We start from the raw sequence: 13,222 nt of genomic DNA, 5'->3' as shown, positions 1-13,222 counted from the left end.
ATAATGAAGGTAGCAGAACATTTATTGGAAATGTATTTACCTGATTTCTCAGTTCTTCAACTAGAACACTGATGTTGTTAACAGCATTCAGGAACTCCTCCCAGCGTCCATGTTCCCTTGCAGCTCTCTCTTCTGTCTCCTGAGCCACCTCTTCCACAGCCTTCACTTGCTCCTGTAGTGATATAACACATTCCTTCATTCGAGCTTTATCATCTTCATTGCAGATGCCTTCTGTTTCCTCTAAGATGTTTCCCAATTCACCAACATTCTCTTCAATAGTACTTATCTCATTTTTAAGTGTAGTAAACTGTCTTTTAATTTCTTCTTGTGTTGGTGATGTAGTAGCCTGCTTCTGCCGATTCAAGAAAACGCGATATTCAACTGTTTCGAGCCAAGTTGAAATTGTTTCTATCGTTGTTATTACAGTTCTCTGTATAACAATAACATCTCTGCTCTTTGCAGCAGTCCTCAGGAGATTCAAATTCTGCTGAAGTGCTGTATTCCTTTGTTCAAATGATTCTTCTGCGACAACTTCATGTAAGGAAGCAAGGCAGAGCATACCTGATAAATGAGTAGTGCGTCGAGCATTTTGTAGATTTTTTACTCGTTCTACAACCAAGTTACTTGCTTGTTTCCATTTGGCATCTTCTACAACACTTAGTGCCCTATTCTTTGGTGATGATTTTTGTTTTTCCTCCATTATAAACTGCTGCAGCTCAGAGTGTTTCAAGGGTCTACCATCTGACAGAGACACTGTGGTAACATCTATTAACTGGTCCCTGGCAATATCAGGGAATGACTCAGTGGTTTCTCCAAGTTCAGTACCTTGCAGTGTTGATGAAACAGTAGTTGCTCTAGGCTTCTCATGATCTGTATCTATGTCTGATGAAAACTTCAACAACTGAACACCTTTCTCTGAAGCTATCATGTCTGTAGATACTGGAACAGAGACTGGAGACAGCAACTGATCTGCACCGAACAATGATGTAGGTTCACTGTCACCTCTACTAGCTGTTACAGATTGCTCATGATCGCCAATTGATTTTACAAGAGGAGAAGATACCTCCTGATCATGAAGCGGATGTTTTGCTTTAACAGCAGCTGCATCATTCTCTGGTGAAACCTTGTCCCCTAATTTCAGGCTCCTTTCCTGAGTGTCTGGTAACTCAACTGCATCTTTGTAGGATGGCACAGCAGTATCCTTTACCATACATATGTATTTGCTTGTTGTGTCAGCTGTATGTGATGTAAGTTCATCTCCTTTCTCTTCCTTCTCAGTTTTCATTTCCTCCCCTGATTTCTCCTCCTCTTTCCTTTTTCCATCAGCATCCAACAATATTTCATGAGCTGGTGCAGTACCTTCATCTGATGAATGCACGGTGGTAACTGCATAAGGTGAAGCTCCTTGTGCCTCTAATGGAAGTACATCCCTTGGAGTACCTGCTGAAGACAGATAAACAGTCTTCGGTTCTCTCAACTGAAGAGAAGTTTCTGTTGTTTCTGGTGTATCACTGTATACTACTGAAAAATCTTCAGTTTTGCCAATTTTGATTTGCTGTTGTAACAAATCTGGTTTCTCATGGCTATCATAACTTTCTTTGTACCCAACTTCATCTTTTGCTGTTGAATACTTCATCTTATCTAATTGATTTGCAGAGTCTTGTTTAGAAACTTGACCATACCCATCAATGTCTGATGTGTATTTCTGTTCATGGCTACTTCTTTTAGGATCTCCAGCCAATACTTCTGACTGAGACCTTGGTTCAAATCTTGTTATGTTGCTTTCCTGATCATGAACTGTTTCACTTTGAGTATCTCCAGGCTTTGTGACTTTAGTTTCCACCGTAGGCAGTCCAGATGAAGTGTACATTATAGATGCCTGAATTTGTATTTCATATGGTTCATCAGAAATTGATGGTGATGTGCTTTCCTCTAAGCTGCTTATCTGAACAGGACTTGTTTGCATGCTAGTTTCAGTCACATTGATGTCTTTCAAAGGTAGTGGCACCTCTATTTGCTTATGAGTTTCAAAAGGTGATGTCTGGGCAAATTCTTCCTGTGTTGGCACTATATCCTGGAATTTTAGCTGTGTAGACAGATCTGCTGTTGCCAACTTCCCTGTCAGAGGAATTTCTGACAATGAGCCCTGTAGTGCCTGTTCGACCTTGGGACTGGTAACATGAACAGCATCTTCTGTGTGTTTTGAAATTTGTCCTTCAATATTTGGCTTACAGCTCTGTAGCATTTCTCCAAAAGTGGGAGGTGTGTCTTTATTACTTTGTACTGAAACTTCAGATATATCTATACTTGATGAGTCTGCTAGATCTGAAGTTTCATCATATTTCTCTGGTGTTTGCCTTTTACTGGTCTGCACAGATACCTCAGCATTTCTTACAGGTTCAGGAGTAGTAGTTTGTGCAAATGCTTCAGCCACTGCTATGACTTCACCAGCTTCAATTGCCACTTCAAGTTTTTCTGGGGATTCAGGAGTTTTAGTCTGCACAGACACTTCACTGAGTTGAGCTTCATTTGTTTGCGATTCTTCAGGAGGCATAGGTACATCCAATGCAGCAAGAGGTTCATTTGAATCAGCTGCTGGTTGAGAGACCTCAAATTCTTCTGGCTCTGTACTCTCAGTAATTGTGATGAAATCTGGTGATGTCTGTTGTGTGGCTGTAACTTTAACAGGATCATGTTTAGGTTCTGGAGTCACTGTCTGCATAGAAGTCTCTGTAGTTGGCACAGTTTCTTCTTTTATTGTCTGGACAGAGATTTCAAAGGTATCTGTTTCAACAACCGCATCTAATTCTGGGGTCATTGTTTGCATTGTTTTCTCAACTGTTGGTGTGAGATCTTCTTTATTAGTCTGGATATGTATTTCAGCAGTTTCTGTTTCCATCACTGGGGTTGTCTGAATAGAATCATCTTGCACTGGAGCAATTTCTTCTTGCAAAGTCTGGACAGATATTTCTGCATTTTCAGAAATTGGCAATTCAGAGCCAGAGGCTTGGCTGGCGTATTCTTTCACCGGTATTAGTTCCTCTGATGTCTGTACAGACAGTTCTGCAGTTTCTGCTTCAATTACATTTGTTGGTGCTGTCAAGCCCTCCTCATCTGCAGTAGTCTGACAAGACATCTCTGAGACTTCGGGAGGAAGCTGCCCTATATCTGCAATAGTCTGCACAGAGCCTTCTTGTGTTGGCACTAGATCTTCTTTATGTGTTTGCACAGATGTGTCAATAACATCATCTGCAGCTTCATGTGGAAGTGTCTGCATGGATATTTCTTGAGTAGGAATTACATTAGTTTGTACTGATGTCACTACAGTCTCTGCCTGTGACACTTCAATAAGATCTGGAGATGTCTGTACTATTTCTTCTTGAGTGGGAATTAGATCCTCTGTTACTGTCTGCATGGAAAACTCTGAAGATTCTACAGGTTGACTTGCTTGTGTTACAGTCTGAGATTCTTCATGACACACTATGATTGCTTCTGGTGAGGTCTGCATTGACATTTCAGTTGTAGCTACAAGATGATCTTCTTTGCAGACAGGTGAAACTTCCGTTTCTGCAACAGACTGGTCTCCAGGCAGCAGTGTCTCTGTCTGCGAAGATACCTCTTGTACTGGAATAGCATCTGCTACTGTCTGAGCTGATGTTTCTATAGTTTCAGATAATGACATCTTAAAAAGATCTGGAGAAGTCTGCATCTCTCCTTCCTGTGTGGGAGTCAGATCAGCTGTTATTGTCTGAGTTGCTAGTTCAGATGTCTGAACACTTTCTTGGTCTTGAGTAAGTTGACCCTCTTCAGGTTTGACAACTAAAGTTTCCACCGGTACTTCTGTAAACGTGGAAAGTGTTTCATCACCAGGCATTGATGTTGTTTCTGTTTCAGCTTCCTTGGGAGTGATATCCACAGCTGAAATATGTTCTGGTTTATCCAGTTGTTCATTGGGATCAAGTGTCAGTTTTTCAACAGTGTGTATGGTATCCATAGCTGTGACCGTTCCTGGTGTTTCTTCAACAGGGGAAGGCACTGCCTGTGGAGTCTGCCTAACAAACTCTTCACTTCTTGGTACTGAATAAGTCTCTTTTGGTAACTGAGCTGAGCCCCTTTCAGCTCGCAGGAAATCTTCCAATGATGTTCGAGGGCTGTAATCTTCTACCTCTTCTGCACTCAGTTCAGGCATCATTTCCTCATCATCCTTTTTATCTCTTTTTCTTTTTGTACCTTTCCTATCCAATGTTCCACTCAAATCTGTTTTTGTCAGTGATTCAGGATGAATTTTATCTGAAGTGTCTATGTCTACCAAGTCTTCAATTTCTTCTGCTTCTGCTGCTCTAGAATCTGGTGATGATGGTTCCTTTAGTTTTTCCTTTGGTTTTCTCCTCCTCTTTTTCTTTTTTGTTTGTTTTTTCACATCTTCTGAGAGAGAAGGTTCATCAAATGTTTTGTCTTCTGGTTCATAACCAGTATCATCTGTCTCTGCTTTGCGAGTACTGTCTGCTGAATGAATGGACGTGTCCAAGAAAATTATTTCCTCTTCTGTCACTTTTGATGGACCAGTTGACCCAGACAAAGACAATGTAATATTTGTCGACTCAGCTAAAGAAGTTTCTGTGGAATCCTGAAGTGGTATAGTCTTGTCTTCTTCCTTAGTGCTATCATGCTCCTGTTCATGCACAGTAGGTTTTGGTAAACTGTCATCCTCCAGCTGACTAACATGTTTTTCTGTTTCTGTTTCAACAGCCAATTTAGGTTTTGGAGATATGGTTGCAGATTTGGATACTGCAGGCTCTTCCAAGGATTTTACAATAGTTTCTTCAGTTGGTTTATCTGTTGGATGAGGTTTGTCAACAACTGTTTCAGGCTTCTCTGTTTCCTCTGCTAGTTGTTCCACTTTGTCATCAGCAGCTGGCACCTTTGGTAGAGGTTTGTCAACAACTGTTTCATGCTTCTCTGTTTCCTCTGGTAATTGTTCCACTTTGTCATCAGCAGTTGGCACCTTTGGTAGTACATGAGCTGGAGGAGAAAGGCTTTTTGAATCTTCAGGAACTACTCCTTCAGGAATTTCCACTTCACTATATCCTTTATGCTGATCACTACCTGATGAAACTGAAGAGTAAAGATACTGGTCAGTATCAGTTCCTCTTATCTGTATATTTGTTTCTAATGGTTCAATCATTAGTGCTTTTTCATATATTTGTTTTTCTTCTGGTATTCTGCTCCCATCTTGTTGTTCATGTTCTGTCTTTACAGGCATACCCAGTAAACGTTCTGCATTTAGAAACAGCTGTGTAGTAGTTACTTTAGTACCTGCTGGCACTGTTTGGTAAGAAATTTCTTTTTGGATGTTTATGTCTGTACTGGGTTCAACCAAAAGGACTTTGTCATCATTATTTTGACCCTCAATGGCAATCTTTGGCCGGCCATCTTCCAATACTTCGATTTCTTCTGGTTCTTCAATTACTTCTTCTGTAACTTGTTCTTTACCATTTATTACAACTATTTTTCGTATAATACGTCTTCGGATCCTTCTAATTATTTTTCTTGTAACATGCTGAACAACTGGTGCACTGTCGTGTGACGGAAATTCAGATGAATCCACCTGAACTTCAATATTTTGAGATTCAATAGGTTCCAAAACTGTTTCTGGTACAGGCACAACAGAACTGCTGGTATGTACATAGTCTGTGACAGGACCCTCAGGGAACTCCTCAATTTTTGCTGGTAATTTCTGCTCACTGTCTGGAGTAATGCCTGACAGTGTTAATAGCTCAGCAGCAGGAACACCAGCACGATCCGATGACAACATTGTAGAGTGATGTTCTTGTATTATACCACGTTGCTGTCGCATAACCACTGTCCTGTGTGTCTTGCGAACAATAACTCTCTTTGAGCCATCTGCATCGACAATCACTTCTGTAGTTGATTCACCTGGTTCTACAACAACTGTTTCAAATGACTGTGGAACTGTATGTGTAATTTTCAATTCAGAAGAAACTGGATCAATATCATCCTTGCTTTCTTCACCTTTCTTGCTCTTGGATTTCAGTTGGACTAATAAGTCACTGTCACCTACTTCCCTTACAGGCTTGGAAATTTCTGCTATCTTCTTTGTAGATATTTCTATAGTCTCCTCATTGCCCTCTGTCTTCTGTGACACTTTGATGCTATCTTTTTCAACTCTATCCAATGATGGGAATGGTTGTACCTGAACTGCAACATCTGAGTCAGGTAAAACACGTGATAACAGATCTGTTTGTATCTCCATGTCTACTGGCTGGGCTTTTCCGTAAGCTCTGTCATGCTCTTCTACAGGTGCTCTGTCTGACAGATCCATTAATAAGCTGGGTCCAGTCTGAGATTCAGCATGTAACACTGCAGTTTCATCTTTATTAGGTATTGGAGTAGTCAAAACAACTTCCTCATAGGGCATTGAGGATGCATCAGAATTCAATGTGTCATCTGTTCTTTCTCTGGATAATATCAACTTCTCCTCCCCAATAAACTGCTCATCTCTCTGTGATGGTGGTAAAATAAGCTCAGGGAAGGTAGCAGTATCACGAACATCAGGGCAAGACACCAAAACAAATCCTTCATCAACTACTTCAGGATGGGTATCAGGTTCAACTACAGGAGAAGGCTGTGGTAAAGGTGGCACAAGCTCAGCAGGTGTGATGGACATTTGTTCCTCTTGTGAAGTGAGAACTGGTTTTTGCTCTTCTGCAATGAGTGACTCCTAAAAATGTCAATCAAGAAGATTTACAGGTATTAGAAAATGCATGCAGTGTTAATTACAGATTAAACACAATTAATTGCAAACAAAGGCTGATGTTGACACTGAATGAAAATACAATTAATAAACTACTAAAAGGATACATAAGAGGAACAATTACAGAGACACAGCCTGAAAGCAACTTCTGTTTGAAGAATTAAGAAAAGGTGATAGTTTTATGACACAGGAATGTGTCGAAGAAGGCAGAAAGAGCACAACAGAAAGAGATCGAATAGTAAAGCAGAAGACATGAAGTTGAAATAATCTTCTGTATGTATACCTTTAGTACACCTAAGCGGATATTTATCTGTTCAGATGCTTCACGAATAGCAGATTCCATCTGAGACAACTGCTGGAACAACACTGTTGCAAGGTGATGCACATCTGCATAATCCTGAAGATTGTGGCATAACTGAGCCAACTCAGTCAGTTGAGCTTCTCTAAGCTTCAGCTCTTCTGATAGGACCTGAAATTTGAAGAAAGTGCTAATTCAATTACAAGTGAATTTATTAAAGATTCCTTTCAAAACTTCAGTGCAAGTGACATGTAAAAAGAACTGTATGTTCATATGAGCTGAGAACAAAGAGAGTTTGAGGTTCTTTTGCTTTTTTGACTGTACCTGTGGATTTGCAGCTGCATTTTAGAGAAATGAACATAGGCCTATTTATACATGTACCTCAATATATAGTCATTATAAATATGCACTCATTTTAAATAAAAGTATAACTCCCCTTTGTCAGTACTGTTTACTGCTGTCAGCCCCTAAATTCACATATTTATTATGTTTTATCTGAAAACTTCCTTAACACGAGTTGGCAGCAAAATAAGAAGTTACCAGCAGCTTTATGTAACAATCACAAATTTTAGAACTCTCTCAAGCGTATTTCATGACCGATAATTGATTTTTCTGGTTGTGTTGTACTGCTGAACTATAAAAGTGCACCTAGCAAATACTAAAATGACTATGCTTCCACTGCTCAACTACAGATATGAGATGCTATTCAAAACATCTGATTAATAAAAGCTACCACTAATTTTCATTTGATGTAACTGTGTAGAGTGTGGGGAAGATAGAGCACATGGTTTTATGATACAAATCACTGTTTCGCACAACATGCATACACAGAGAGGTATATCCATGCCGTTAAACAAAAGAATACAAATAGCTTTCAAAAGTGATGATAATATTTGGAATATATTGATTGTTGTCCCAGGGATGGATGCCATGAAATGCTAACCATAAACAGTGTTTCTGCAAATGTATGGAGGAATTTAATATTGCTATGTAAAATTAATAAATATGTTTCTTTAATGTGGACATGACAGGTCCATTGGTGTTGATTAAACCAAGACTAAATTATTTCTTTCGTTTATTCAAGGAACAAAATAAAAAAAGTGCTGGTGTTGTTGTATATAGATTGAAGTTCAAGCATGACACACAAATTGTTTATATCTAAAACATATGTCTGGATTTATTATAACAGATAAAACAAGCATTAACTGTCCTCCACGGTTCTACAATGGTATTAGGACAGGAGCAGACATAAACACTGTAATGAAATGTTTTTTCTCAATTAGCAATTACATGATATCCAGAGCCTGTGAGAACTGCAGCAAATTAACTTCTCTCAATTGAAATGAAGGCATTTGTTGTTGATGGGGTTCCTCAGTCTGAAGACTGGTTTGATGCAGCTTACCACACTACCCTTTCATGTGCAAGCCTCTTCATTCCACATAGCTACTACAACTTACATTCACTTAAAGTTGCTTACTGTAGTGAAGCCTTTTTCTCTCTCTCAAAAATTTTAGCCCCTCCTTCCCATACTTTCCTCCATTACCGAATTGGATGACTTTTATTGCCTCGATGTGTGGTCTATCATCAACTGACCATTTCAGCCAAGACACATTTCTTTTCCCACCAATTTAATTAAGTACACCCGTAACAGAAATCTGGCCTACCCATCATCTAATCTTCATTATTCCTCTATAGTATCCTATTTCAAAAGTTTTTATTCTTTTCTTGTCTGAACTGTATACTGTACAATCCACCTACTTAGCACTTATATGTTAACAAATTCCTCCTTCTCTGAAATGCTTTTCCTGCTACTGCCCGGTGGCAATTTATATCCTCTCTGCTTCAGCTATAGTCAAGTTACTTTGCTGCCCTAATAACAAAACCCATCTATTACCCTAAGTGACTCATTTTCTAATCTAATTCCTTCAGTATTGAATGATTTAAACGAACAGCATTCCATATTCCACTAGTTTTGTTTTTCTTTTGTTGATACGCAGCTTACAGTCTCCATTTCCTTTGCCTAAACTTAAATTCCCTTTCCAAATGTCTCTTTGATTTTCTTTACTGTCAGCTGAACATAAAAGTTTGAGTTACATAAAGGACAGGCTACAATCATATCTCACTCCCTTCTCAACTACTGCTTCCACTTCATGCCTTCTGATTTTTATAACTGCAGTCCGGTGTCCGTACAAGTTGCAGGTAACCTTTTGCTCCCTGTATTTTATCCCCGTTACCTTCAGAATTTCAAAAAGTGCATTCCAGACAATATTTTCCAAAGCTTTCTCTACACCTAATGATGGATCAGTAATATCCACATTTTTCGGCATGTGCTTTCTTTGGAATATGAATTATTATATTCTTCTTAAAGTCTGAGTTTTATTATTATTTTATTATTTTTAATGACATCATGGTCACAATGGATTGTAAAATTATTTTTTTATAAAGCCTACTATTGCAATATTAGCTGTGTGGCTATTATCAAGTGGATTACTGAAAAATTCTTCAGCAAATCTTAAAACCTGACAAATATCTGACACACATGCATGTCACTGGCACACTGTAATGTTCAGTGTTTAAAATAGTTATCGTATTTTACATAAATAACATCAAATTACTATTCACATAGACTCTCATATATCCTGCACACCACACAGAACAGTATTTTCTTGATATGTTCAACCAAGGATTTCAATAATTCAGAGGGAGTGTCTACTCCATATGCCTCACTTTGATTTAAGTTTATCAATGCTTTTTTGAACTCTTCTCACAAAATATCTCCCTTCTCATCTTCATTAACCACCTCCTCCTTTTCCACAACACTGTCTTCAATCTTGTTTCATTTATACACCCTTTCTTCATCTTCAAACAATGGAAAATTCAGGCTGGAATGTAACAACATTGTGAAAAGGATAGTTGCTACACACCACATAGTGGAGATACTGAGTTACAGATAGGCACAACAAAAAGACTGTCAGAGAGGGAGCTTTCTGCCAACAAGATCTTCATCGGAAACACACACACACTCTCCGTCTACCTTCCCGACTGCGCCTAGCTGCGCTACCCTCTTTCCACCTCGTCCCTGTACTCTCCCACGAGCAGCACTTTACTACCCCCATCCTTAACCTGCTAACCCCGCCCCCCCCTTCCAGCCTCCTCCTTACTCCCACCACCCGGATGCCTCTCCAATCATACACTGATGCTCACAGTCTGGCTTCATGTTTTCAACAAAGGCCTTATCAACCTTTCAGATTTCCCTTCTTCGCTTAGTACAGGCTTGCCACCTGAACTTCTATTGATGACATCTACCTTTCCCATTGTCACGCATGCTTTTACAGCTTTGTATTTCCTCAGGCCATTCCTTCTTTGCCATTTTCTGCTTTCTGTCTATCCTTTTTTTAGATATCTATATTCTCTTTTTCCTGTTTCATTTGTTGCATTTTAATATATTTTCATTCTGTCGATTAAATTCAATGTCTCATGTGTTATCCAAGGATTCCTAACAGTCCTTGTCTCTTTACCTATTATATCTTCTGCTGCCTTCATCACTTCTGGTAGCCATTCAATCTTCTATTATACTCCTTTCCCTTTTTTCCTGTTTACTGCTGCTTAATGCTTCCTCTGAATCTCTTAAAAATCTATGGTTGTTTTAACTTATACACATTCCATCTACTTTATTTCCCTCAATTTTACTCTTCAGTTCATGAGCAATAAATTATGGTCATAGTGCACATCTGCTCCTGGAAATGTTCTTTAGTTTAAAATATGGTTCTGAAATCTCTACATTAGCAATACGTAATCTATCTGAATCTTTCCAGTGTACCAAAGCCCCTTGTATATATAAAACCTTCTCTCACACAAGAAAGATGTAATTTGTCTGTACTTTAATAAAACAACTATCCAACGTCACCGAGACCTGTACTGATATCCAGGTATAAGGAGGAATTTTGGTATCTCCATTAAGCAAAAATGGAAACTGCATCTTTTTATAACAAAATTTAACACAAATACATGAGCTCTTAAAAATTGTTCCAGCTAAACATACAATGATCCCATTAAAACTTAAATTTTCTCATAGAAGACTCATTTTCAAATATTTGATGCAATTCTTGTATACTGAATACAACCACGATAAAATTTTGGCCAGACAGTATGCTGGAACACTGAAAGGGGGCCATTAATTTTTGACTTGACCACCAGTGAAAAATTTATAAGGTAAGAGATGCATGTATATACGACAGATGCTGAAATTCAAAACAATAGTGTGTTTGACACCAAGGAACCTTCTTTTAAATTGATGTAGTGTTAATCTGTGGCTTGAAGATGGTTACTTGACTGTAACTTCTTGTGTGTGAATAAATATACTTTACAGCACTGTTTGTTGATTCCATCATAGAATGGAAGAAGAGCATCAAAATCCAAAAAAAGATAAATATTTTGGACTCCGCTTAATCTGTGCAATCAATCTGTAACATGTATAAATAGATACACACCTTATGTGCAGTAATATGTTCACGCAAGACTGGTGCTGATGCTTCCTGGATATCTGCACTTAGCACCACCTTTGCTGATTTCAACCACTGTTCCAGTTCAGAAAGCAATATCTGATACTGTTTCACTTCTTCTTGCCGACGTTGTTGCAGCTGCCAGGCAGACTGAAAAACAAAGTAAAATAAAATTTTGTACCTATAAAGCATTTAAAATTAAAAGGCAAATTGTTTCCAAGCAATCCACATTCATCCTGCATGGTTTTTTTTTTTTTTAATAGTATTATGTTTTGACACACAAATCTCCTGAAACTAAGCCACTTCTTTCCTTCCAGAAGAAACAAGTTGGTTCTTTCAATTTTTATTTTCTTCCTTGTCCTTTCACCGTAATGTGACACACTCAATACACAATAACTGTCATAAAACAATTTTCTCCTTTCATGGACTAATTTCTTTCAATTATCATTTGGTTATCTTTATATAGCAAATCAATCTTCAGTGCCATTTCACAACCTTTCATTCTTTGGCAGGTTCCTATTAATGCACATACACTGAGAGCTGGGACATTGCCTAAGCAAAACTCAAAAACATTCACTGACTGTTACAGTTGGGTCAATGAAAATACGAATATTTGAACACAAAAAATGATCTAACTGATCTTGTACACGTAACTTTAAAAATCCTGTTCTTTGAACTAACTCTCACTGTCTTATTGTCTCCCTGTTACTACAGTTCTTGTTCAAAGATATCCCTCCTATCAACTGAGTATACTACACATTGATATGCTGACTATGTGATGTGTGCAAAGAATTTTCAAATTTCTCCAACTGTCATCAAAAGCAACTACTAATGAATACTTCAACTGGCTGAATATCTTCACTTCAGGGAACAATATACACCAATGGACTTGGAGACGGCCCCAAACTGTAAAAATTGCAGCAACTAGATGTCAACAGATAACATAAAACTTTCATGATATTGTTAATAATAAGTATTTACAGATAGCCATATATCGATCAAGAGTTAAAGGAAAGAATTTGGGAAAAAGTAAGCTGAAGTTTTAAGTTCTGAAAGAGGCTCATAGTACATGATGTGGAGAATATTTATTGACAGAATAAAGGTGACCATGCTGTATATATATCATTGTGGAGTATGATCATTATAGGTGCATCTGTGCTTTTCCAACTTGTTCTAACCTAGTGGAAGTCTTCATTTAAGAAATATTAATATTTGTGCAGCTTGCCAATTCAGATTATCTACTTCTGGCAAACGTCTTAAGATTTTCCACTAGGCCTTTTGCTTTGTACAGGTCTTTAAAAGTATTATTTCAGCATTCTATTTAAATGCATTCTTTTCACATTACCATACTGCTGCATTATTTTGCACTCTACTGTATTAATCATGATCTTTGTCAAATGAAGATTCAGTCATCTATCCTCATTTTTATTTCATTTGACCATACCTGTTTTAAGGAAAGATTGGAGGAATTTCATTTGCTTGGATATGACTGTCAGCTGAGACAGTCGGTGGCACTTTTTTCAAGCCACATATCAAAACTAGAACAAGGTATGTGCTGCAATTTATGAAGACAACGGGGAAGTTCAGTCCAGCAGTAACTGACGTAGTAGCAGATTGTGTTCAAATCTTCTACTTGCAAAGCCCTGA

The 13,222-nt window shown here is 38.2% G+C and overlaps 1 protein-coding gene across 2 annotated transcripts in view; it reads right to left on the bottom strand.

The window, feature by feature from the left end:
- Window positions 1-13,222, bottom strand: part of LOC126416038 (muscle-specific protein 300 kDa-like) — a 643,030-nt gene that overhangs the window by 113,347 nt on the left and 516,461 nt on the right. For both annotated transcript variants that reach the window (XM_050083501.1, XM_050083503.1), the window contains 3 exons: window positions 11,564-11,725; window positions 7,059-7,244; window positions 41-6,742 (listed from right to left, as the gene is read on the bottom strand). In XM_050083501.1, the coding sequence (XP_049939458.1) occupies window positions 41-6,742; window positions 7,059-7,244; window positions 11,564-11,725 (7,050 nt within the window). The remainder of the gene's footprint in view (window positions 1-40; window positions 6,743-7,058; window positions 7,245-11,563; window positions 11,726-13,222) is intronic.

The sequence above is a fragment of the Schistocerca serialis genome, chromosome 8 (genome assembly GCF_023864345.2).
Source record: "Schistocerca serialis cubense isolate TAMUIC-IGC-003099 chromosome 8, iqSchSeri2.2, whole genome shotgun sequence".
Taxonomy (NCBI): Eukaryota; Metazoa; Arthropoda; class Insecta; order Orthoptera; family Acrididae; genus Schistocerca; species Schistocerca serialis.
Note: the sequence above shows the minus strand (reverse complement) of the source record. Positions and strands in the feature narration are given on the sequence as shown.